We start from the raw sequence: 27,205 nt of genomic DNA on the forward strand, positions 1-27,205 counted from the left end.
CTGAATCTGCTGTCAAGCCTTCATGTCCCAAGCTGACCTCTGATGGCCCCCAGTTTGAAAAATATTCACGACCCCATCCGGAAGCCTTCCCATAAGAGAAGTAAATAAAATTATCTAAATAATCTAAATCAAAGCCAATATAAGGAAACAGAAGAACTTAACAGTCCAGAGGTTTCTACATTCTAGAGGATTCTGTACAATTTCAGAAATCATTCAGACAAAAATTATTTCATAATGACAGGAACTGCTTGAGCCTGAACGTTAACAGCTGCCTACTGGGTCACCTTCAGTTTGAAATTAACTAAATTGCAAAAAATAATCTAAAACCAGCTAGCTGTATGAACTTCATCTGTCAGATTTCCCCCTCACACTGTTGGTGGCATCAGAATATGGCATTTCTTTTTTCCCCCCATCTTTCATGTTTTTCTTTCTCTTCTTACTGTGCAGAAGGCCCATACAAAGAAGAGCAAAACCAGCCAGCTACCTGCACAAGGCAATAAACAAAGCACATCAGATAATTCCTACCTGTAAAATAGAAATTAAATTTTGTGGTATTTTTCAAACCTGTTTTCCTTCCAATTTCCAACCAACTTTGGAAAACAACAAAATGGAATATGCACAGTGCTGCCAAACACACAATATCATTATCTTCAATGGGAGTTAAGGGGCTGACTTTGCCTTAACAGCAATTTTATCGTGTCAGAACAACATTCTGCATGATATTAAAGCAACAAGGGCTGTATCTAGTCCCATTTCACCCTTTCTCCTGGGAAATACACGATTACACCTGAAGCCACTTGGTCTTCCAGAGCACATCGCTGCTGCTTTACATTGCAAAAACACCCCTGTGTCAACCAGACTGAATACCACCTCCACACAGGGAGGAACACAACAGAAAACCATAACCAAAGGAAGACAGGCAAAGCTCCCATGTTCCCAAAGAGAAAGCCAAGCTCTGAGCAACTGAGAATACGACAGCTATAGGGTTTGATCGACAGGACCAGTAAGCAGGGAAAGTGAAATCTGTGTGCTATGCACCAGGCAGGTGTCATTTTACTGTAAAAATCCTACAAAAAGCAAACCTTTTCCATAATTTCTCAGTCATGGTGGCTCAGCTTTGGCTGGGAGGTATCGTACTTTGAGAAGAAAAGCCCTTGAAGCTTGTTCAGTTCTTGGCTTTTCAGATGCAATGGGAGTACTTTTAAACTGATGTTGAACAAAAACCAATTTATCGCTTCTAAACCCTGAACTCACAAAAATATCTGCATGTAATGTTCACTGAGAGTTTCATGAGATGAAGTTTAAAGGATTAATCTAAACATTCCCAGGATGCAGTTACATTTTTTATTTTGAAGCCTGAAATCACAGCCATTGCTTTTAGTCTCTCCTTGCTTTTGTTTTAAAAGAAGGTCTTTATCATAGGATCTTTGAAATAGCACCTCAGTGCTGTATTTACTTCAGTCTAACTTCCCTCAGTGTTAGCAGAACTGTTGAGAATTAAATTTTTTTATAGATTCTAGTCCCAGCTCTTCATGAAACTCAGTCATTTAATAAGATTGCAATAAGAACATGGATTTGTGGATGGAGAACATACAAGAAAGGAGAACTACCTGACTTCCCTCAGTCTGGAACCTGGGAGCGTGCACATGTTCTCCAAAAAAAATAGAAAGTTATAAAAGGGTAAAAGTATGTATTCAAATATTGAGGACAGTTCCCAATAAATGATGAAACTGATGGATTCACACAACTTCAGACTTAAAACATACATTGAGAAAACACAAGAGTAAGTGAAACTGCCACCTAATGGTGAAGCTGTAACGCTGAAGCAGGCTCAGCAGCCAGCACACAAGGACACAAATGCTGCTTTGACCTGCATGTCTTGAATTCGGATTGACAATCAACTTCTTCAGCAACATTTAATTATATGCTGCTTCCTACAGCACTGGCTGCTGGTGAAGCAAAAATGTATGCTTTAAGTGACAAAATATATCTTCATCAGGGATGTGATTACTTCCTCAAGCTGCCAGATTTGATTCCCAGTTTTATAGCACAGATAAGAGACTGCACAACAAAGAATATAATAAAGCCGAAGTTTAGTCTTTTTGAGGACTGATAATGCCGTCTTAGCTTCTGATGAAAACTACCAGCACTGGAGGAGCGTAGAAATGCTACCAAGTTAAACTACCTAAATTTACTGGACGTTTCAGCCGCTCCAGAACCAAAGCACTTTCCTTTCAGCCACCTATGGTTTGCCTCATGACATGTTGATAAAACTCCCAAATCACCTTCCTTAGTGACTCAAGTATGGGCAGAATTTGTGGTCTTCCTATGCACCAAAATGAGAGGAATCTAGTCCAAATGGGTCAGTATTTCCTTCTTCGCTTTGCTGAAATGATATTTAATAGCACCTCTTTATTATGTTTCCACTGAGACCCTAATAATGTTGGCCTATTATCTAAAGCAGAAGAAAACAAATTAGGACTCTTGAGATCTGTTCATCAAGTGACTTTGTGATTTTCCTTTATTTGATCTGAAAGTAACACATTTTTAGATCCTCACTTAAGAAATCATTACAAAACTAAAACAAATATATTTTAAAAGGAGGTTGCAAAAACAAAGAGAAAACCTAATCAACTCTTGCATTGAGGACACTATGCAGCGGGCATAGACACATTTGGAATCCACTTTAGACATCATCCAAGTCTAACTCTGCACTATCAGCAAAGAAAGCACAATTTACTCCCCTCTTTAATGTGGAAGTGAGGGCCAGTGAAAGCTGTGAGACTGGTGTGATGGAAGAAGAGTACCTAGGATACACATAGAAAGAGTCCTTCCTTCACCTAATTCTCTCTCCAGCTTGCTATTATCTTAAACTAACGGAGTCATTCAAGAGTTTAAAAACTCATAGCTTAATACATGAGCATCAATCCCCGTATCTCTGGAGAAAAGGGACATTAAGCTCTTCACCCGCAGAAGCAGACGTGCAGCCTCTCCTGCACAACGAGAAAACCACTTCTCTCTGTTTTCAGTATGAAGTGATTCATAGGCTCTTCCGCGGGGCTCGCTCACCATCCTGAGAGCTGCAACCCAACATCTGTAGGGTACAGCGTGCTCTGCTTCCCCTGAGGGCTCCTGAGGGGCTGCCAGGTACAGGGGGAGCCCGGGCAGCAGGAAAGCGGTGTGCATTCAGGTGTCTTAAAGAAATTATATACTTCTGTATGTATTTCAAGTCTATTTGAAGACAAAGAGAGTGTCAAGCTTTTCCCCGAAGGGGGTGCCTGGAGGAATTCAGCAGCTGCTGGGTGAGCAGAGCAGGCGATGGGGACGCCAGGGGCTGGCACTTGCTCGGTCACTTTGGGGGCTCAGCGAGGGGCAGGTGGCAGCACTGCCTGTGGCCATCAGATGGCAAAAGAGGCTGCAGTTGACTCCTCCCTGGTGACACCGCTGCTGACAAGTATTTACCTGGTTTTTCACTGGACAGCTGTGTGACTCCTCCTGGGGTGGGAGAGAAAGCAGAGACACGCAGCACATCCCAGTCGTTCTCCTGTACAGTGTCACTGCCACCAGCTCTCACCACCGCTCGCTGGGCAAGGTCCCACATTTCCACCTGTGCCTACACGAGTTCTGGGTCAGCAAATGCTGTTTTAAAGAAAGGTTTTCCTGTTTTACACCTGGAAAGGACTAGATACAGCTCTACACCACACTGCAAGCAATATCCTGTTTCCTAACATAAGCAGCTGACATACTCTGACCAAACACACTAAAATGGTAGGTCTCCTAATAGGGCGGCTTTCCTGCCCTTGATTCCTATTATTTGAAGTCTGCAGTACAATTTGAAAGCATAGAATAACATAGAATATTCCTGGTTGGAAGGGACCTTTGAGATCATCGAGTCCAACCACATAAAAAAAACCCAAAAAACAAAACCAAAAACAACCAATGAAAAAAACCACACCACACCCACCCACAGACAGACACAAACCAACAATCTTGGACACTAGAGCATGCCCTGAAGTGTCATGTCTACACGTTTCTTAAATACCTCCATGGATGGTGACTCCACCACCTCCCTGGGCAGGCTGTTCCATTGCCTGATCACTCTCTCAATAAAGTAATTCTTTCTAATATCTAATCTAAACCTCCCCTGCCGCAACTTCAGACCATTTCCTCTGGTCCTGTCATTATTCCCTTGGGAGAAGAGGCCAACACCCACCTCTCTACAACCTCCTTTCAGGTAGTTGTAGAGGGCAATAAGGTCCCCCCTCAGCTTCCTCTTCTCCAAAATAAACATGCCCAGTTCTCTCCACCTCTCCTCATATGACTTGTTCTCTAACATCCCATTAAGATGCCCTCAGGAATGCCTTTTGAACTGGCCTACTTTCACAGCAGAAACCAAGACAGAAATAGGAGCCAATTCATCCAGTGTCACACTGCAAAGCCACGGCAGTGCAGGGACACAACCACCACTGGGCTGCTCTTCCCCCCCTTTGGATGATCCAACAGCAACCTGCCACTTCCTTGTTGTACTTTTCATCAGACAGGCTCTGAAAAATTCTCAGAATATCAAACAAATAAAATAATGAAGAGGCCAATAATTCCTTTGGAAACTGTAAAACAGTCCACAAGCCTAAAAATAATCTAAATCTGTAAGGGAAAAGGGACATTTCTTGACATCACTTGAAACATAGATGATAAGACTCTATAGATATAACACCTGTTTCTCTTTCAAGTTCTGCAGATAAGGAGAGACTCAAAAGAGAAGGAATTGAGGCACAAGACAGTCTTTTAAGATTTCAATTAGCCTTCTATTTGGACTAGGATTTATTTACTGCAGAGTTAAGCATCTCTCATAGATACAGATTCTCTATTTATATCTGCTAACTGTGCAAATTTCTTGGTTCCCTGATTCCAGACCAGCTGCTGGGCACAGCTGTGCTCCAACAAAGGCACCAAAACCAGCAGGATTGCTGCGGGACTGTCATACTTCCCTAATTTCATCCGCATCTGGAAGAGGAAATCACAGTGCTTTTCTCACTCACTCCTGACACAGCTCCACGGAACAACACCAATCTAATTAAAAAACCCTACAATAATGGATGGCCAGTCTAAGAAGCTCCCAAGATTCCACAGCTTTTAAATATGGCACTAGCACCTCCTCCACAAGGTTGCCAACACAACAGGAATCTAGGTGCACAGTCACTTGCAAAACTCTCGGACAGAGCATCCTGTGAACGATTAGACATGCGAGAGATCAAGGCACAGCATTGAAAGCAATTTAGAGTCTGGCAGCAAGTGAGACTTTTTTTTAATGGAAAGAAGGGGATGTAAAAGCAGAGCAGCTAGGCAGAGCACCAACATGCCTCATCAACACACTGCAGCTGTATGACCACATATGATGCTATTTGGCGCCTAAATCTTGAAGCAGGTTTTAGAATGTGGGTTTCATATTTGCGTGGGCAGCGAGCTCAAGGTTGCAGCAAGATCAAGGCTGCACCTAGGGGAGGAGAGCAGCACAAGCTCTACGTGGTATGCACTTCTGGCTACCTGAGCCCTGTCCCTGCTTCCCACCAGTCACTGGCAGAGCATGGGCTGCCTTGAACACCCTCCTTACTTAATGGCCTCTTCACACCGTAGGCACATAACTTACGTTTGGGGGTTTTACTCTAGAAGCTGATGGCCCCCTAAACACTACAGGCTATGGCAGGGTTTACTGCTTTTATGCATCAGGACCTAACTGGTTTGCCAAATGTCAAGCAAGGTCCACAACCAAGAAGAACTAAATGCAAGTGAACTAAACGGCAGACTACGTTTTTGTTGTTGTGATGGGGGTTTATGCTGATGGGACATGGGACAACAGCTTGGCAATCGGGAAGGCCTCTGTCTTCCACCTGCCATGAAGGTGAACAGTTAGCACCACACTCGCTTCTGTTCATACACTGGCAAGGGAGAACGAGCCTTACGCTAAGCTCTCCTTTACCAGGAACCTGGAAAGATCTTGGACACATGCTACACTTACTCATATGAGCCTCTCTTCTAATTCAGATTTGAGTTGGGATTTGAACTTTGCAGGCAACAGCTTTTTCCTACAGTGTATTTGACAATACCTTCCCTAATGACATTCTTTTATCATCTAATACTGTAACATACACTACATAAAATTGTTTCTAATTTGCCTAAACATGGAGTTTTCCACAATTCTTTAAGATCTAGCTAAAAACCTGAGGTATCAAAATGTTGTTATTTTTACACAATAAACCATTCTACTCTTCCTAATTCAGTATGAATTATTATAATAAGTAATTACATTAAGAATCAAACAAATTATGCTTTGGGAAACAGTGTCTTGCACATCTTATAAATTTATTCACATTCTCGCTAATTGGGAGAACATATCCAGTCATTAGCAGGGTTTAGAAAGAAAAATAGGTCTTTTGAAGTTGGAAGACATTTCCAGGTTTTCATTATTCTCAGGCATACATTTCACAGATCCATATAAGCTAGAAAGAGAAGAGCTGGCTAGATCATGCAGCTCCCTCTCCTTCCCTCCCTCTTAGAATGCATATTTCATTAAAGCGTATAGCACCCTGGCCATACACTGCTGGTTTAGCCATTCTAATTTCCAGTGTCTAACTGATGGGATTTCCAGCCCTTCTCTAGGGTTTCTGCTATTGCAAAACAGAGCAAAAAGAAATACAACTCATGATCAGGATGCTGTCTATGATGTTCACCATTTTACTTTCTTAATTTAACCCAAGCTTCCCCAGTTAAGTGTCCTGTGAACGTCCTTAAGTCATTCCCCTTCCTTGGGCAGGCAGCCCCCCCATCAGAGCCGATCCATCATCCTCCCCTCAGGTTATCATTTTACCAACCCATACGTACTGAACTCTTCTAATCTTTCTCCGTAATTCTTCCCTTCAGCCTCCTGATTATATTTCAATTTTTTGCCAGTTTCCTTCATATTGCTGGATTTCAGTCTAAGCTGCTCGACAGCACCCTCTTTACACTTTTTAACTTTTTTTTTTTCTTTTTAATAAGAAATATCCATGGAAGCTTGTTAAGGGAATACTCGTTCTATACTCAAATTTCTTGAATATACATTTCTACTCATGTGCCTAAGAATACTTCTCAATAGCACGCCTGTAGCTGAGTATCCAATGTCACTTCATTAGTATACAATTTAACTGGTGAGGAGTTGATATTCAGGCTTATTATCTTGGCAAAGGTCAATGGGTAAAACTATTTAAGGCTCCCTTCTTGTGTGCTCTGTAAATCTCATATCACTATCAAGTTAAATACATTCAGCCAATCGCTGACACACCATACAAAATCTCATCATTTGTTTAGTGCTTCATAAAGGGCAATGAATAATTTTACCATTTCAATGTCAAAGAAACTAGAAAGTTTTTTCCCCTTGAGTTGTTCAAGTATTATGGCATTTGATCTACAAAAGGTTGCTTGTGTACCTCAAAAAAATCCAGCACTGTCTCTCAACAACCACACAAGGATTGCATTTGTATTGCAGGTGTAGAAAAGTAGCACAAGACAGAAAGTCACTGCTATTGTAGAAGAAAATCTCTGACCTTTAAGGATTTTTAATAAACATTGCGGGTCTAGGCAATGTTGTTCTTTTGGGGATATGAACTCAAATTATTAATACACAAAGCCAAATCTCCCCCCATTTCTGTACTGATGAAAAATAAAATACTATGTGTCAACAAGCAATAATAGGAAAACGAGCCAGATAACACGAAAGTAAATATCAGTCACTAGGTCAGGTTTTCTACCTGTTCTCACAGCAGAATGTCCATTAAACTCAAGGAAAAGATATGAAACAGAAGGTTTCATAGATTAACAAAAATTAACATTTTTGCTGGTCTTCAATTTTTCTCATCCTAGAGTCTGAAGTTCTTAACAATTCATGAATTCTTCACCTTGCAACCCTTTTATGACTTTGGAAAGTCTCAAGCATCTGGGTTTTTTGCAGCTGGGGAAGGTAAGGCACAGAGAAATGACCTTGTCTGCGGTGATGTAAGCCAGTAAGAGAGTCCCAAGGCATGTCTGTATTGTATACTTTTCTGAAGCACTACACTAGTGATGTCCCGTATATGTCAAGGCTTGTTTTGTGAGAAACCTTGACCAAATTTACTCATTTGGCTCAGCAGTGATGCTGAATTTTCATGACACGACTGCCCGTGCTCCCACAGTTGACCTGCAGGTACTGCCAGGGGAGCAGTAAGCAGATGGTCCTGCAAACAGGACTGCACGCACGGTAGCACAGGGTGCTCTGTACCCGAGACACTACAACACACCTTCTCAACAGCACCTGTGAAGCAGCATTGCAAAGATTTCCAGCAGTAATAGCAAAGTAATAGCATTTGTTGAGCTTTTACTTGTGGTCCAGGGGAAATCACTGCATTTTTTTAGCTCTCACTGTCAGACATTTTCTTAATGTTCATTTGTTCCTTAAATTAAAGCTCCTGCAACTTCACTTTTGTCTTATAAGCACATCTTTACTAACTTCCTCCATGTATTAGTTAGTTGGAGTCCCCTGGATTCTGGCCAGGCACACAGGGAACGGCAGTTGAGTGAGCGCAATGCTGGGTAAGAGAGAGGCTGACCCACGGGGAGCTGAACGGTAATCAGCTTTTCATTACTGCATGGCTGAAAGGCCAACGTGATTCATCAGTGCTCTTCTGAGTGGGAAAACAGGGGAGGAGGAGAAGATGAAGGAACTCAGGTTGTGATATGAATTATCTCTATCCTATCACAGTATATGAGTATTTATCTCTAGGAACTGCTACTCAAATATCCCAGGACTATATCACCGTGTCTGTAGAGATCTGCGAATATTATTTTAGAGACATCAGATAGCTTTTTCAAGGTGGAAAAAGTAGCTTAGTGACCTAAGAGTCTAATGACTAAATTATCTGATATCTTAGATTCAGGCATTTAAATCCCAGTAAAGTAAATGCAAACCCCTCAGCCCGGCTCTGCGGCTAATTGCTTTTGTAATCTTGAATCTTACTGTAGGTACCTTAATTGCTCTATATCACAGCTTCTCAAAATGTAAAACGATGATGATATTTATCTCTTTTTGAAAATACTCTACATGTATGCAAAAATGGCACTTGTTTGCATAGGATTATAATTTTGTACCCTTATAAACAGTTTAATAGGGGTTTATGTAACTTATTCTGATAGTGAAAAAACAGGTAGAGAGGTCAGCAACTTACCGGCTTTCTCCCAGCTGTGACCTTGCCTGTTCCTTGTCAGTTTGAAGGCTCCCTAATGCATTATCTGTATACAGGGGTACAAAAATTCCCCTGAGCCCCCATCTCTGGCTTCTACAGAGAAAGGAGTAGTACTCCTTGTTGGGGGTGTCCCTGCTGACTGTGGGGAGGTCGGACTAGATGACCTTTGGAGGTCCCTTCCAGCCTGGGCAATTCTATGATTCTATGATTCTACTGTGGATTTGGCAGGCCCCATGTCACTGTGGCAGAGAAAACCCTAAAATCCATTGCCAATGTGCAAAGACACTCTCAAAAATAGTGTGAGATGGGTTACAGCTCATTGCCTGAACCCTTCTGTCTCACCTCAGTACTTAAGACATCTCAGTCCCAAACACAAACAAGTCCAATGCTAGGACCCGCGTATCTCCCCTCCCTGGGGAGTATCTGGAGGTCCTCCTTCCTGCCCTGAAGCCCTCCTAGGTAGCCTTCACCGAGGAATTGCTCAAGCATGTAACTCAGGAGCAATGCTGAAGCAGGAGAAAACATAATACACAGCCCCCTGCAGGCACCCAAACAGATGCTGAATTACAACTCTTGGCACGCACCATCTCTTCTGTGCCTAACAAAATACTCCTTTTTTTAAGGGATCCACATGGGAGAATAAAACTACGGGTGCTACACAGTTTTAGTAGGATTTTGTTGATCAATGCTTTGATGGAGGACATTGATCAAGTGAATACAGGCCAGTATCCCTCCCTAATCTGAGTGACGGGGTGTCTGAGAAAAACCAACTTTCAGCAACAGGGACATGGCAGCTGGTGAAAAGCTGCTTCTCCTGGTGCCATAGACCAGGGTATGAACTGTAGGCAACAAAAACACACACACACTCACACAAACTTTGATGGCTTCTCTCAGGGAAAAAAAAAAAAAACCAACAAACAAACAAAAAAAAAAAAAAAAAAAAAAAAAACACAGGGGAAAAGAGAATAAATGGGCTCAGCAAATAGTCCCCAGCCAGCAGGAAAAGACAAAAGGAAAGAGAAATCACAGCAGTGTAAATCAACCTGGGGAGAAAAAGCTAAATGAGGATGCTGATTGCTAATCTACATCCTGTCACTCTGACTTTATAAGCAGGTTAGCTCAAGAGGCCATGTGTGCAAAAGCAGCCCCATAAAAGCAGTGTCTTTCCCTCTCTCATCTGTATTCACAGCAGAGCAGGTTTTCACTTTATGGCTGCAATGTTCTTGTTTCTTCTGCGGGTCCATTAGCACTGTGCACGTTGCACAGTCAATACCAATTCCAGCCTACACTTTTCTGCCTTTTTTATTTGGACACAAGTCCTTCTGTCTGCTGGATTCATTACTCTTCGACATGGCTATTTGTGGTGTTCCTTTATGTTTTGGGTTTTTTTCAAAGCAGCTCAAACGCCTTTGACTTTAAATAAAAAATTGAGAGATAAAGCAAAACCAGAGTGAGCCATTTAAAAAATAGCATGATAAATCGTTTCTGTTTCTCTTTAATGCTTTCTGTTTTGCCTAATTGCTTTACCCAAAAAGGTTGCAGGCTGTAAAATGACACAAGAAAAAGATACCAGCCTTTCGTTTGACAGAGGTCTATTCCTTCCTCCCCTTGTCCCCTTTTCCCACATCCCAAGAAATCTTTCAGGACATTCCTTGCTCTTCTGCACCAGACAGAAAAGTGAAGTTTGATCAGACCAGAAGGTGAGGTGGCAGAAGGAACCGGGCAGGCTGGGGGGAATGGCATACAAACATCTAAACAAGATGCAGAACTGTTATGTTGCCTCAGAAAAAGCAAAAAAAAAAGAGGGTGACAGAGAGCAAATCTCCATTCGGTCAAACTCTGGAGAGTCTCCACCCCCTTCCCCAAAGTGGTTAATGGCAGCTCCTTCACAACACAGTGGTGCTCCCAGCATCAGACTGGGACTGGTAAAAAGTGAACTGCTAGCTATTACCTGTGCCTTTCTGCATCTACATCCTCAGCTGCCCAACCCTGTGTTCAATAAGAACAAAAGCTGGAATTATTAAAAACACAGCTTTGAGGTGAGCACCTTGGCTGTAGTGCTAAATCATCCTCCAGTAACACTTGACAAGGAGGAAAAGGCTAAAATTCAGCGCTGGTAAGTCCTCCAAGAGGACAGAACAATCAACTGCAAAGGCAGAATAAAGATTTGGACAAATGGGACATGAGAGCTGATCACTGGAAACGAAGCAGCAGTGACTTTTGGGGTTTACATCAAAAAGCCAGACTACAACAGAAGAGAACTTCACTGGGGATATGGTAACAAAATGGTGAAAACTGGATGTTTCCATGACTAGGCACTGAAATGTTAGGCTTCCATGTCTCAGAACTAGATTTTGTACTCTAGTGTAAGGACTCTAGATGTTCTGAAATTTCTTACTATGTCAAGAGTCTTTGACCTTGTGTTTCTCTTCAACCACAAACATTCATGACAGAGAGATTTAAAGAAAAAAACAACAACCAATAACAAAAGTATAAAATATTTGAGATGGTTTCTGTGTTCTCACTTCCTTCTCACTATAAAGCAAGCACATGCCTTTTGCTGATCACTTGTTCAGGGGTAAACCTTGTCCTACCATGGCAGATGATCCATGCAGCACATTTTGCTCTGCTCAGCTCAGCACCCCTTGCTGTGCTCCCTGGGCTGGGTGCCCTAAGCTGCCTCATGGCTCCTTCTGTCTTCAGCAGTCACACAAGCAACAGAGAGGAACTCGGAGCTAGAGAAGAAGAGTTCCTCCTTTCACCACTCTACTTTGCAGCTCTACCAAAGACCAGGAAGGGCAGGATGACTTACCTACCTTCTAATCTCTAATGCAAATACTCCTCCAAGAGACGAATAAGGTATATAAGGATAGCTACTCTATATATTTCTCATTCTGAGCACAAGCTGAGGACTCCCACAGCTGTCAATCTAATATGCTTTCCAGCTGAGGGCTGAATTGTCATTTTCCATTTTTACTCATTTAATGAAAGGTAGTGGATAAAAATTCTCTATTTAAAATAATGCATTTTTCTTTTCTCAGCAGTTTGAAATGGGGCCTGTGGGTATTGGGGTGGTTAGACTTAAAAGTCTGATTCCACACGAGACCGTTTCAATCCTGAACTCTAGTGCTTTGATACAACTTCCGACAGTAACCCCCTCCAACCTGCCCTGTTTTTCTGCTCCCTGTGGGAGTCTTGCAACACGAAGGATTACAATTCTTCCTTGTTCAGAAATGGAGAAATGTTAAGTTGCTCACAAGATTAGGATGGTAGGAAACCCCTACCCAAAGGGCCCAGGCTGAACACAAGAGGACCTTGCCTTAACAGGCAGAACTTCAGAAGTCAACAGTTGCAGGCCATAAAAAATGGAAGCATCATGAGACCAAGAGCATTTATTATGAGGCTGTTTTTCTTGTACCTCCTGCCTGCTGCTGTGCCTCTTCAGTGCGATAACTTTTGCATTAATGTGATGGATATCTCCCGAGTTTTGCATTTTACCTGTCCACCTACTCACCACCTATAATCCTCCCAAAGCGGGAAGTCTCTCTGAAACTCGTATTAAAATTTGATTTATCAGGATACAGTTTCCCTCTTCTGCACCTTATCTCCAAATTTTAACCTCCTTGTTCTTGATTACCCAGACAAAAAAAAAAAAAAAGAGGATGCTGATAAGGAAGCACATAAAGATGATGAAAATTATCTTTCCTTTAAATGTTTTCAGAACCTGTAGCAGAGTGAGCGAGAATGGTTTCCCTCTGGAGAGCCATAGCTTTGAGTCTCATACCTAGTGGTGGCAGATTCACCAGGACCACCAGGTGAGCTATTCTGTGGATTAAATGCCTGTGAGAGAAGGCAGAAAACCCAAGCAGATCTGGGTGAACCAATATACACCACCAAGTAGGGCCTTTTCCATGCTTGTGGTGGTGGCTGTGCTTCTGCATATCCTTTTCATATCACATAATAGTCTCATCCAATCAATCAAAGTGTCCAAGGGCTGACTGCCTATCTCCACATGGACAGAGAGTCCATTAAGGAAGCATCATGAATGCCAAGTCTTTCCTTTCCCTCTGAAATGAATAGAAAGAAGAAATGAGACAGAATACACACTGTGCCAGTGCCTGCCTTTCAGCTTGATGGCTTCAACTGGGCAAAGCGGAGAGATAGAGAAAGCTAATTTCACAGATAACATCTCCAAGGTCTATAGAGCAATTTTAAATATTGAAAATAATTTTTCATGACAAATGAATCTACTTCATCCTGGCCACTTCCATCAAGATATTCCCGTTAATTGTAGGGACAATTGGCAGTCTCAGCAGAAAACCAAACTAGTCCGGTTCGAGGGTATGCAAAGGGTATGAAGACACAGGGACCGAGATCAGCCACTGAGCAACAGGAGACTCAAAGATACCATGTAGCCTGAAGTGAGTCTTCTACCCAGTGTCATCAGTTCATTTCTAGACACCCGACAGATCCCAACAGATATGGTGCATACTCAAAGTACACAAGCCCATTTTGGATCATACTTGTGACATGCCATTATTTGTCTTCCTGGGAGACAACAGACATGGTGCATACTCAAGCCCATTTTGGATCATACCTGTGACATGCCATTATTTGTCTTCCTGGGAGTTACCTGAGAAAGCTGGGAGGAAAAAGTGAAGAAGTGTTTTCTTTCTTCATGGTGACTTACCACTTCAGACGATCCAAGTTTTAGTAAATTCTCCCTTCCCCTGATACAGGTGATTCAGGCAAGACTGACCTGCTATGGCAAGCTGTCCTTTGATCTGAGAGTCATCTGAGCAGCATTGTGCCTTGACTTCTTTTGACTTCTTCTTTTGGGGCTTGCATTAAGGGGAAGCCACTGTTCTGAGCTACCATTTATAAAGCAGCAGATAAACAAATGCACCACTACAATATTAGTCCTGTAGAAGAGGCCTATACTAAAAAAAAGTACAAGATGCTAAAAAGCATTAACCAAATGTTCTTACTCATCTACCCATCAACATCTTCTTCTGTTGCTCAAGTGCTCTTTACAGGAGCTGACAGTAGCACAAAATCTAATACAGTTTTGGAAAATCATATTTCTTGAACTGAGAGGACCTTGTGAAAGCTACACTCAGCAATAAACAGCCAGAAACATAGAAGTTTAGAGAAAAAACAGCAGAAATTATCTTCTTCTGTGCCATCAATTACCATATTCAGATGAGATTAAGAGCACCTGGAGTACTAACAAATTCACATGCAGCATGGAAGGCAGGAGAGGTCTTAAATATCAAGAGCATGTGATGATGGAGACAGGATGAAGAAACAGGAAAGAACACACAGATAAAAAAATCACACTCATGGCATTATAAAATATAGGAGAGAGAATCAGTTGATTTTTATACAGTCTCAGAATTTCCAGCTGCTCAGCAGATGCTGTTGGAGATTATCAGATCAATGAGACTCTTCAAAGTTAAAGTTCAACAGCCTAAAGACCACGAAATGATCTTTTCCCAAAAAGATGTAATCACCCTGACTGCAGAATTAACTGCACACTCTTCTGTACTGAGGATATCACAAAGGCATTACAAGGCAACAAATGCCATCGCTTGTCCTGGAAACAACATATATTCAGAGTGGCTTTTGACTGAGTATATACATCTACTGACAATAAAGTAATGATGAGTGGAAAGGCCCACAGTAGAAGTGAGAGACCCTGAAGTTGTTCCTTCATACTGCTTCTCTTCCCTTACAAGCCTCACCTTGGCTATATTGCTATATTACTGGAGCTAGCACAACATCTTAGGAGCATCTTGGGAATTGTCTGGATGTTAGAACAGAAGTTACCCCATGGAAGGCAAGGAAAAGATGCAGAGATGGGGGATACATAAAAGCCTAATACAGTAGAATAATGAAGCACTTGCACAGCCAGCAGTAGCCTTCTGCTCTGACACCCAGTCATTGGGGAGATACATGAGGGAGCTAAGCACAGGAAGCCCAGGCCTGCGTTTCTTGAGCACAGAATTGTGAATTGTGCACAGCTTATACCATGGCAGGAGCTGCTCGGGCCAGCCACAGAGGGAACAGCCACAGGTGTTACAGATGGATTGATGGCAAGTGAGAAAACTAACTTCTCACACAAATGCCCTTAGCAAAAGCTAACATGCCTCAGATCGTGTTCAATGGAGGCTTTACTATAAGATAGTGAGGAACACATTAAAATGGGCACAAAATGACTGCATGAACACTTTTTCTAAATTCAGATGGAATCATTTTTTCTGCAGTTTGGAGACACTTTTGGAAATTGTACAATAGGGACCTATCTGGTATTAGTAAGTCAATGAACAGATAAGCTCTAGAACAGACCTTCTGATTTCTAATGCCTTTCACTTTTTCTCATGAAATCATCAAAATTATTCTGATGTTTTGACTTTCCTAATATCTTTGAATATTCAAAATCCAGCAGGGATTAAAAGCATTAAAACACTGCAGCAAAGACTTTTCTCCTAATGTGTTCAGCACCCCTGGGAACCATCAGTCCTATAAGAAAATGTGTTCTCAGCAGTTATCTAGCATTTCACTGCAGACTCAGGTCTGGACAGTCCAAAAAGCATCAACACATTTAAGGTTTTTTAAACAAACCTTCAAATATGTAATCATCACCAAACATCTTCACTAAAATAAAAAAGAAATCTATGCTGCTACCTGTGCTTTAGACAGCAAAGCACGCAGCTTTTAAACCATGTAGTAAATGATTTTGTAGCATTTCTTATTACCAGTAATTTTACAACATCTCTGTTTATTGCATACATAATGGGCAGATGTGTGTTGTCATTAAACTGTTCTTAGCAAACACTGCTATAAAGGTACTTGGCAGATAATAAAACCTGTAGTCCTATGCTCAACATCAGCCTTGCCAACAGCAGGTACATTGCTGCTCACAAACAGTATGCCACAAAGCACAGAAAAAGCCTGGTTTGCTCCGTGTGTTAATCGACCATCTGTGAGCAAACCCAAACAGGAAGGGACACCAGTTCCAGCCCTTGGGAGGAGAACTGGAGTGGGACATGTCTGTCTTGCTGCAATGAACACTGGGTGCAGCTCAGTAAAAGGTAAGGGCTGGAACAAGCCTTTTTTCTTACCTGGAAAGGACTCAGGCTATGTCCAGTTCTGAGCAATTAACTTCACCGGTTTAAAATTTAATCCTCAGTGTCTTACATTTCAGTCTTAAATGGTCAGCAGTCTCGTACCAACCTGCCTTTTCTAATCTTATCACTTTATACCTCTTAAAAAAAAAATCTCAACAACTCCAATCAAGGCAATAATTAAGTAGGAGAAAACATTAAATACTGAGTGATAAACAACATTTGATTTTCATTGGCCTAAAAAGATTTGATTTTAATTTGTATTTTGCTTTATGTCCTTCCTGGGCTTTTGCCCTCTGCAGTGCCTCTCAGTGTTTCAGTAGAAGGAAAGTGCACAGAGAGCTTTGAGGATCTGCAGAACAGACCTCATGGACTTTTCTGAGCCCATGGCCTTTTCACTGCAGCAGAAAAGAGTTAATGTGAATACAGCACACATTTTCTTCCTCCTGCTTGTTTAAAGGTCCTTTTCAGAAAAGTCCACGGGTTGTGAGGAGGTACTTGGTTATCACAGCAAAGTACATCATCCTCCATGAGCCAGATCCCAACTCCTACCTCTAACACCTGAAGTGGAATTCACAGGGGGGCTGCAGTGACCTAATGCTGCAGCTGATCTCAAATACTAACAAATTAGAAGCCAAAGGGTACAGAAGACATTAGTACACTAAAAATCTTTCACAGTAGCTGCACCAACCAATCCTTCCTACCCTCCTGCTTGTCTGTAACAGCCCTCCAGACCTTCTTGCTGACAAGACTTGCAACTCATCCTGATTTCTACTGGGTCCGGTATGAGAAGGTAGCTCACATGCAACAGGAGTAAGCATGTTACCCATTGCATTGGAGGATCTTTTTTGTCAATTCTCCCAAAGCCTGCCCTACATCTGATGACTGAAAAGCATCTGGGAAGCATTCCCATGGCCTTTCAGATATTTTATGTCCTTTATTTCAAACTAACTAGCAAAACAGCAGAGCTGTTGGAACAAGAGCCTTTAAAAGAGAGAGGCTGCACTGCAGACACTGTTCTCTGATACTCCTATACTCTGACAATCTGGTACTCTTTCTAATAACTCCAGGATACAAGAATGACTAAATACTACCAAGAGTACAAGCTCCAAGGTATTTTTTCCCCTATGTCCAACACACCACAACCCAAGACCTAGCAAACTCAGTACAAAGCCTCAATATGTACTTGTAATCATAACTGCCATCACAAATCCACTTCACTGTGCCTGCCACTCATTTCAGAGACACCCAAAAACTGTCTTTCAGTTTAGGATTCTTTCCGGCGTGATTAAATCTTGCTCTCCACCATACATACTCTAATCAGATCTAACAGGAGTGCAGGAGAGCTCAGGGAGCAGGGGAGGCGAGATCGTTACTAGATTACAAGGCACTCAGAGAATCACTTGCAGGAGGGATTGTGTCCTGTCTGTTAGCTTCTTTTCTATTTTATTTGCTTTATACCCCCACCCCAAACAAGACATCCTCTTATTTGTCAGCCTGATGGTCTTGTCAGTTTGGCACTGTCAATTCCTCCACAGCACAGACAGTTACCTTCTGGAGTGCAGCAATACTGAATTATCAGACTAGAATCTCCACGTAATCAATAAAAGGAGACAGGCAAATCAACAAAAGGAGGAAAGCAGATCATATTACTGCTTTGAATTTCCCCTGAGAAGCAACTACCTCCCTCCATGGACTGCACAGGGAATTTAGACATTTAGCACAGGTTCTCATTGCTAGGCTTCTACATTTTCAATCTTAGAGTACTTATCCAAGGCATCTAAAGAAGGAGGTCACAGTACTACTTTAATTGAGTTCATGCCACTTGCAAAGCCAGCAGAGTCTCATTTGCTAGCCTGGTGGACAGCCACACCACCAGTCCCTTCCAACAGCTACTGTGGAATCTCTGGAATTTCAGAAACTCATCCAAATGCTGCTGGGCTTATAGCAGCTCCTTAATTTTAACAGTGGCTTGAAGAAGCTCTTCTCCTATATGATTTCAAACACTGTTACAGTGAGTTAGACTGGGTAGTAGAGAACCATTATGGAAAGATGATAGAGAATGGGAAGCTCAAGGATTTAAGAAAATAAATAAATAACAGTTGTGTTACTTGGTCAGCACAGACTCTGGTGAAGAGTGTGAAATGGAGACCACGTGTAGCTAATAGCCAGAATCTGCTCCTGCCTTTGCTTGGCCTCACAGCCTGGCACTGAGCACCTCTGGCACATGAATCCGATTGCACTTCCATCTCCTCACCCTTCTGTGTCACCTCCCACTGGCTATAGAGATGGAGAGATACATAATCTCATAAGCAGATCTAGTGAAATGTAGGAAAACTGAGGAGAGTCTTTTTTAGACGAAGTACTTTGTCTCAGGCTTTCTGAGGATCAATCACTGACGTCCATTTATTCTAGTTTCTATGGCAAGGACTTGACTGTAAGTACACCAGACAGAAGCCTTCTTGATTTGTCTCCCAAGAATATTCTTTCCTACTTAGTACAGGAAAAACTTCAAGTTACTGAAAGAAACAGGGGAGTCCTAACAGCACTTCTGACTCCCTGACCTTACCCGCCTTGGATGGAAGGCACATCAGACATGAACTGGTCTTTGCCCAATCTCTTCTATGCAATATCCATTACCCCATGGAGGGGCTACATCACCCTTAGAAGCTATGATGCTTTAAGACTGAAAACACCGTTGTCTGCTTACAGCACTACCAATATAGAATGATCCATTAGTTACTGGAATTGTATGAAAGAATTTGAGGCCTTGGCAGCAGTTGTCCATTCTGTGCCCTGTCAAACTGCAGCCACAGCAAGGTGTCTCCACCTGCACACAAGTACTGCCTGAGCAGATCACTGCAACCAAAGGCTACGTCACATCCAGTGTCACTTGCTGAATACACAGAGGTGTCACTTCACTGACAGGACAAACTCCCACAGGCTTTAGATATAGGTGACATACTGAATACTATATATTTGTATTGTTTCACCATGAATAAAAAGAATCCAAACCTCTTTTCTAACTATGACACAATCAGTTTCCTTTTTGAGTTCCTTTTAGACGTATAATAGTCTTTTAGACGGCAAAGTATAAAACGTATGAGAAATACAGCATTATAAATGTATAAATGCTGTACCTGGAAATGGGAAATAGACTTTACCATCAGCAACAAATGAATCATCTGCTTCTCTCCCTGGAGTTGCACGTATGTCTTGTATTTTTAGTACCTTAAATAAATGTTAAGTATGTGCTTTGCTTTGTGATAAAGAGTGATTTTCCTGGTAGCCAACAGGCACAGAAGATTCTTTATTCTACACTCCCATGCCTCTTAACCCTTTACTCTACATCTTGAGCTGAAAACCCCTTCCAAGAGTCACACTCCCTTCCGTTAACAGGACAGAAGTCTAAGGACTAAGTAAAGTGAGACAGCCCTTCTCGGATAACAGATAGCAGACTGGAACAGTGGGTCAATAGCAGTCTCTTATCAGAAGAGCTAGCTTGCCTGCTCCTTCTTCATTCCTCCCCTTACGCACCAGCCTGGCTTCCCCAGCCCTGTGGCAGCTCTTCAGTCACTATGCAGAAGTGCCACTGTGACACGGCAGCATCTCTCACTTTGATTCCCTTCCCAGCCTCCATCTCAACTTTTCCCCTTCCAACAGTATTTGGATCACAGGCCAGTTGAAGTCAGAAATTGCCATAATCCTTGGGTGTCAGACCAAAATATCATTGGTAGCCTGCAATAATTTTGTTCATGAAGGCAAAACTCACTGTTTGCTAATGCGATTGCCCGTTATCAAGTAGTTGTATCGGAGCAGGATAAGGCTGCTGTATAACACCACAATAAATGCTGTGGAGTCAAATACACTTCAACCTGCACAACTTTTTACACTTAACACAGTCTACAAATATTTATCCCCTGTGAGCTGCTTCTCTTGTTGCCAAGGAACCTCAGGCATGAAAGCTACGTTTTGCCTGACACTGGGCCTAAACCAGTAGGGAGTTCGTGGTTTCTAGTTATAGACAAAATTAGTTTCTCAGGATTGGGACCTCAGCATACACATTATATGTTGTCCTGAACTACAACATCATTGTTTTGATAACCTTAAATATGCTCTGTTTCTAATATATATTTATTAGGACCTCAAGTTCCCACACTGGTAGACATGCATTCATATATATATATCTTATTCATACTGGTGCTGGCCAGAGCATGGCCAAGTTATGGGTCTCAGGACAGACTTGAGATTCATTTCTCCCAAATCAAAATGCTTACAGGCTCTTAACCTACTGATTTCACTGATAATAACAGGAGTAAAAACCAACACCATAGATAGCTAGAAGCACATGAGATGAATCCTGTTCTTTATGTTATGTCAGGAGATGGATAAGAGACAGAGTCCAGAAAGTCCTGAATCACAGAGCTGGTCACTCCTAATACTAAATAAAGACCAAGGGCAAGCATAAGTGTAATTTTGTGGGGGAATAATGCATTTATGGTAGCGCCTTTTAATTATGTGTGTCTAAAACCTAATCACACAATAGTTGGCCGAAACAATTCCCAAGACTGTGCTTAAGAAAACCTCTGGTGATTTTCAGAATCTTCTAATCCAACACAGTCCATAAGAGAGAACTGCTGAACTGACATTGGCATATCCAATGCCCATGAATCTTACATTTTCACCCATGTCCTCACAGCACGGATGGCACTGTTGATGCCTCAGCTGTTTTAAGGACCACTGGCAATTAACTACTATTGCTGCTTAGGGCAGCGTGCTACAAATTGCTGGTTGTGAGAAGCTTTATGAATGATCATAGATCTTGTGCTGTAAAACCTAAAAACCCCATCCAGTTTATAGGAAGAAGTTTGGCCATTAACAAAAATTTCCTGCAAAGAAGAAAATCCTCTGGGGTAATGAATTTGTAATGAATTACAAATCTCAATACAGCGCATAATAGTTTACGCACTGTACCGAACTTTCACGTTCTTTCTCGTAAGCAGCACAGCACTATGGATCAGTATTAAAAAATACATGGGGAGGACACTGAGTAGGAAAGGAACTTCTCAAATATTCATGACAGAAGCTCAAAAATATCTGAATGTCCAATTCTAAGATACACGCTATGACCATTAGGCCATGATGCCAAGTAACGTAATAGAAAGAAGGGGCTGAAAGTCCTAAGACTCTGCTAATGGTTTACAGGTAATTCTTGGGTGTACTATGAGTGGAGTTCAGCCAGAATGCAGTGCTAATGGCCAAATATTAACTGAAAGATTAGTTTCAATATAAGAAAACACCCTTTAGGAAGTATTTTCTTTTCTAAGTGATCTTAGCTCCATCGCTTTTTTTAAAACCACTCACCTACCTCCTTCTGAGGGTGGCACCCGCACCATAAGGACAACAAAAACTAATGGAACTTCCTGGTATTTGAGAAATATATAGCTCAGATACCCTAATTAGTAAATTCCTTTCCATGTGGCCTAGAACACAGACATTATGCTTGCCTATACCAGCATTACTTGTGTCTCCTATCTCCAATCATACGTCTTTAAATCACAAGTGAGCATGAGTATAGATAAGATGCAGAGACTCTCCAAACACCTCTTACAGATTTGCCTTATCAGAGGTGAACTTGGAGACATGTAGCTGTTAACAGTATTTCATTTGCTGGCTTTACCATTAATGGCCATCAAGGAAATCCTACCATGCAAACAAGAGGAAGACTAGACAGAACTGGGATACATCATCTGTCCTATGCAAGAAAAATGCCCATAACTGAAGTTCACACTCGGTACTGTTTCAAGTATTCAAGTAATTTGCCTGAGACTTCTCACATGCAGCATCATTTTCTGCCTTAGGAGACAAATCATATTCAGTCAAAGAAATTTTGGAACCTGAAGACAAGGTCTTCAGAAGGCATAGGGAGTGACATGGCAGATGAAGACCATAAGCTCATGAAATGAAGGTGGAAAAGACTGGAAGGTAATGTTCAGAGAAGAAACCTTTCTTACTGTGGGAACTGGAACTTAGCACTGGGAAGACCAACAAGGGCAGGGGAAAGTCTTATGGAAACACTGGATTTTGTCCTAGTTCTGCATACCTTCGGCTCTGTGTAACTGAGGTCAGAAAACTCAGCTTACCTCGCTCGCACGTTCTACCCCAGTAGCCGGTGCCCGTGCAGTCACAGATGAAGCGGTTCCAGCCGTCCTTGCAGAGCGCGTTGTTCTTGCAGGGGTAGCTGTCGCACTGCTTGGTGCTGAGGCGGGAGCAGGAGGACTTGACCCCGGCAGCGTTCTGGGCCTCTGCCAGCTGCCGGATGTTCTTGCTTCGCCCATCGATGAACAGGTCTCGGATACAGCCGACGTAGCCGTAGTTGAGCATGGCTGTCCAGAGCTCTGTGGGAAGGATGAGACCTGCCCGGTTCTCCGGCAGCCCACCGAGGTACATGTCGCCTTCCAGATCGAGAATCTCACTCTCCCCGCTAGCGGTGAACGGGGTGCGCCTGCTGTTCACTGAGATAGTACCTAGAGGAGGAGGAGAAGACGACAGCAACACTTTCACTAACAGTCTCAGTCTAGTTCATTTTTTTCCCAATAACTGAGTGAGGTTCAGGGCAGGAGAGTGAAGACAGTGTCTTCTACACAGCTCCCTCTTCTCTTGAACCACAGGCCAGAAGAAGTTCCATGCAGTGACCAATCAACACGTGTGTGTATCCCAACTTGCATCATAGGGACACGAGCATAACAAGGCAATGGCTAAATAATAACATGTAAAAACTGAGCATTATTCAATGGTATTCATCCAGCAAAGCACAGATTTACTGAGAACGTACAGGAGTTTGATGGTATCAGGTCTAGAGAGAAACAAGATAAGTAAAAGTGTATTAATTCCCATTACATAGCTCTTCCAGAAAACACTTCATCAGTACCTCCAAAGCTGGACCTGGATGACGGAAATAATAGACCCTCATCAAGTTTGTAGATAACATCAAATTGGGGATGTGCATTGGAGGAAGCACAGGGCTACCATTCAGAGAAACCTTTACAAGGTGGAGCAAAGGACTACTAGAAATGTTTGACGTAAATCACCAAGAAATAAATACAATGGGGCAGAATAACCTTACACATGGGGCAGAATAGCCTTACACATAAGTTCAGGCTAAGGAGCAACTCTGCAGAAAAGGACCTGGGGATATGGTGGACAACAATTTGAACACGAGTCATCGGTGTGCATTCGCACAGGTTGCAGCAGAGGAAACTTCAACTCCATAGAAAGGAACACGACACCACCATGAGGGTGGTCAAACGTGGGAACATAAACTTCAGAGAGGTTGTGGAATCACCATCCTGAAGGCATTCAAACACAACTGGACATGACCCTGAAGAAAGCCTAGATTTCGGCAGAGTTTGGACTACAAATCTCCAGAAGTTTGTTCCAAAAGAAATTATTCTATGGTTTTACAAAGAAAGTTAAGTAATCTAACTTCCTTTTTATTAACAGGAAAATCAAAGTAGAGAAAGATAAAGGTTATCTCTGAAGAACAGTTATTATTAAATCTGTAGTGGCTTCCATATGCTCCAAGCAAGATGCGGGCATATTGCACTGAGGCGATTCCTGTATATTTCAAGAAATTGTCCCAGCACATTAAATAATCTAAACATATAATACAGAAATATAATCAGAATGCACGAAGTAGGTGCAGAGAAGTGAAGTGAGTTGTTTAAGGTCAGACAGTGCATCCAAAGAGAAAAAGGGAACATAATGCAGGTGTCTCACATCCCAGAGCAGGGGACTTTTCAGAGCTTTCGTGATAGGGACATCTGCCCACCAGACACTCAGCTAAAACTCAGCAATTCACTTTCCCGAGCTATAAATCATTGCATCCAATTGCCTTGTCATTAAGATGGTCTGTCCTCAGAGACAACTATCCAAGCTTTAAGATTAATTCCACATCATTGCTTTTTTATCATACACCCCTACGATAAGGTGGGAGAGTTTAGTTAATAGAGTTAGCTCTATTTTGTGTCTCTGTGAGAAAGTGCAGTCGTGTACACATGCTTTTTCTTCAGCTGTAATAGGTGTCTTCTTAAAGAACAGCATGTATGACAGAGATACAAGGTATTTCATGTGTGTGATGTTCAGTAATAATTTAGGAATAATGTCAGAAGCAGCAGAGTGCCAGAAGCAACAGAGGCGTTACAAATTAAAGGCTCAAAGAGAACCAAGGTTATTTGATGAATCATTTTGTAAAAACAAGCTGCAGCACCACAGACATTTTCCCTTTTACAAAGTAAGTAAAGAGAAGATGTGACAATACACCTACAGTCATAAAGGCAGGGTGTCACGGAGCCACAGGATCACAGCCCCCCTTCCAGCATCTCCACTGTTACTCCTCAAAAGCAGCCTGTGGAACACATATTACTGCAAAGACTAGAACAAACCAAAATATGGGAGGGCTGAGCTCCAAACAGCTGCTACTATGGAGAAAACAAACACCACCTGAAAAACCCACAAAGGTAAAGAAAACTCCCCAAAAGAGAAGAAATACTAGATATACCAAGGAAAAGTGTAAAACCTGGAGAAAGAGCATGAGATGATGAAAGGAAACAGGCTAGACAGCAGCCTCAACTTTCTGCCTGCTCTTGTTCCTGCAAGGAGATGGTAGAAGCTTAGATGCACAGCACTTTTGAGACCAAGCTGCTGAAATGTAGAAATTCTGAATTGGCCCTAAGAGTTAACATGAGCTAATGTCCTATTCTGCCCCCATTTTTTTTTCTTTTTTTCTCTCTTTTTTTCTCCAAATCCATGTTTATAACTCTGTTTAGGTAGATCACATCCCATCTTGAGAAATCAGAAGCATCGAAGCATCTCCCTTCCAGTCCCTTAGGCACTTTGTGCAGGGCTAAAGAACAAATGGAACAGGAGACTCCAGTTACCGAGGGCAGAGCCAGTATGCAAAGCAGTGCACTGATGCAACCATTGACCAGACCTTCCAGTAAGATTTTTAATGTCTGAGTGGGTGGGACAACATGTGCATATTGTAGTCGATGACCAGCTGAAAACGTTGCCTTGTGTAACCTGCTCCGTCTTCCCCAGCTAGAAACTGTGGCAGGTTTTGTGGGCACTTTGTAGGAGCTTTCCCCAAGGACAGGAAGGTTACAGGACACTAGGTGTCCGTGTCCACGCTGTCAGCTCCTCTCAGAGGAGAGAGAAAAAACAGCTTTTGTTGCTCTGGCAGCCAACACAGACCAAAGCATGCACAAAGCTTAAAGGGACTAGAGGTTCCAAAGGTTATTCCAGCATGACTGCCATGCTTCCCCAGAATTTGAGCTCCTGCCTTAGTATATTGCAGTAGTGAATGTTTGAATTTTTAGGCTATTTTACTAAACTCAGCAGAGCATGAAGTTTTGGACTGTTAGAGAAATGGGAAGAAGAATGGGAGAGATGACACCTAATAAAAGCCTGGCTGCTTTAGTAATGAGTAACCTCTAGATCACTAGTTCATTAAACCCCAGCATGTGTTTTGTAGCCTACATTAAGTAAGTTCATTATTTCAGTTCAGTTTCTAGATGACAGGCATCCACATTTAAAAAAATGGAAAATAATAAATCTCCAAGGTGTAACTGTTCTCTGGTCTGCACGTGGGAGAAAAGCCAAGGACTAAACAAGAAGAGATCCTGAACTTACTTCTCACACCTATCAAAAGCACCACTGGATAAGCGTGGTTGATACTTGATACTTGTTTATACTTGATGCCAGTTATCCAGGTTTTCTGGGGCTACAAGACATCAGTCACTAGGACCATTAACCTAGTACTCGCCATCAGAAAATGCGATTTTAAAAAAAAGAAAAAAGACAATAATGTACAAATCTGTTCATTGTTGTGGAGCAAAGCACTTTCAATTCAAAATTCAAATTCTAATCAGTGACAAACATCACAAACCTCCCTATCAAGCAACAAACAATCAGTCCTACAGTCTCCATCCCCAAGTAGCAATGCCATCTGTCACACCTTCCTAGTCCAAATGAACATGTGCCCCCCTTCCTAGGTTTTTACAAACTTAGCAGAGAGGTTAGTGTCATTTTTGTTACTTCTCCTTTTGCAGCTGCCTCTCCAGCGACCAGACAGTCCCCAAGCGAGCAAGCAAAACTAAAGGCAATACTGAATGCAAATAATTGAGTTTATCCTTGGAAGTTAATTAAATTTTAGCAACTCTAAAGAAATCAAAGCTCCATTTATTTATTTATGGCTTCCTTTATAAAATGTTCCTATCGATGTCTTTAGGAGACAGCAATATATAACCACAGATACTAAGTCCTAGTAGAGCACCGCATCACGCCAAATACAAAGAAACTCCTTACATCATCAAAGTGAAAACTAGCTTCAGGCAAAGACCTGTTCAAACAGCTACGCTTTGCATGGTATCTAAAACTCAGCTCTCTTGAAAACCCAAGGGAAGCAAATTCTAGCACTGTGTTCTCTCTACCGATGGTATTCAGCAACTGGAAACATAAAATTAGGGACCTAAAGCTATCATCTGGAGATCACCAGACAAATCCCAAATCCACTTGCAAATGTAAACAAATTTCTCTACGAAGGGATATACAGCCAGGCTTTGAGATCCCAACAGTTCAGGGAGAATCCAAGTACAATTGTTCGCAAATTTTCAACATTAAGTTACAGTATTTGATAATTTTGTTTTCCTTAGACAATTTCGGAGTACAACAAGAGTACGTTAGCTTGATGTCCAGCACTAGAAACAAACAAAAGAACCCCCCATCTCTTGGTAACTGCATGGTAGGTATATTATTAGAAATAAAATA

General features: G+C 42.0%; 1 protein-coding gene across 18 annotated transcripts in view; it reads right to left on the bottom strand.

Moving 5' to 3' along the window:
• NRXN3 (neurexin 3) overlaps positions 1–27,205 on the bottom strand; it is a 925,309-nt gene that overhangs the window by 648,767 nt on the left and 249,337 nt on the right. For all 18 annotated transcript variants that reach the window (XR_001412019.1, XR_001412018.1, XR_001412017.1 and 15 more), the window contains one exon: positions 22,522–22,905. Coding sequence is in view for 14 of the 18 variants with exons in the window: in XM_014941879.1 (XP_014797365.1) it covers positions 22,522–22,905 (384 nt within the window). In the remaining 4 variants the exon portion in view is untranslated. The remainder of the gene's footprint in view (positions 1–22,521; positions 22,906–27,205) is intronic.

This window comes from Calidris pugnax, unplaced genomic scaffold (genome assembly GCF_001431845.1).
Source record: "Calidris pugnax isolate Ruff unplaced genomic scaffold, ASM143184v1 scaffold56, whole genome shotgun sequence".
In the NCBI taxonomy this organism is placed as follows: domain Eukaryota; kingdom Metazoa; phylum Chordata; class Aves; order Charadriiformes; family Scolopacidae; genus Calidris; species Calidris pugnax.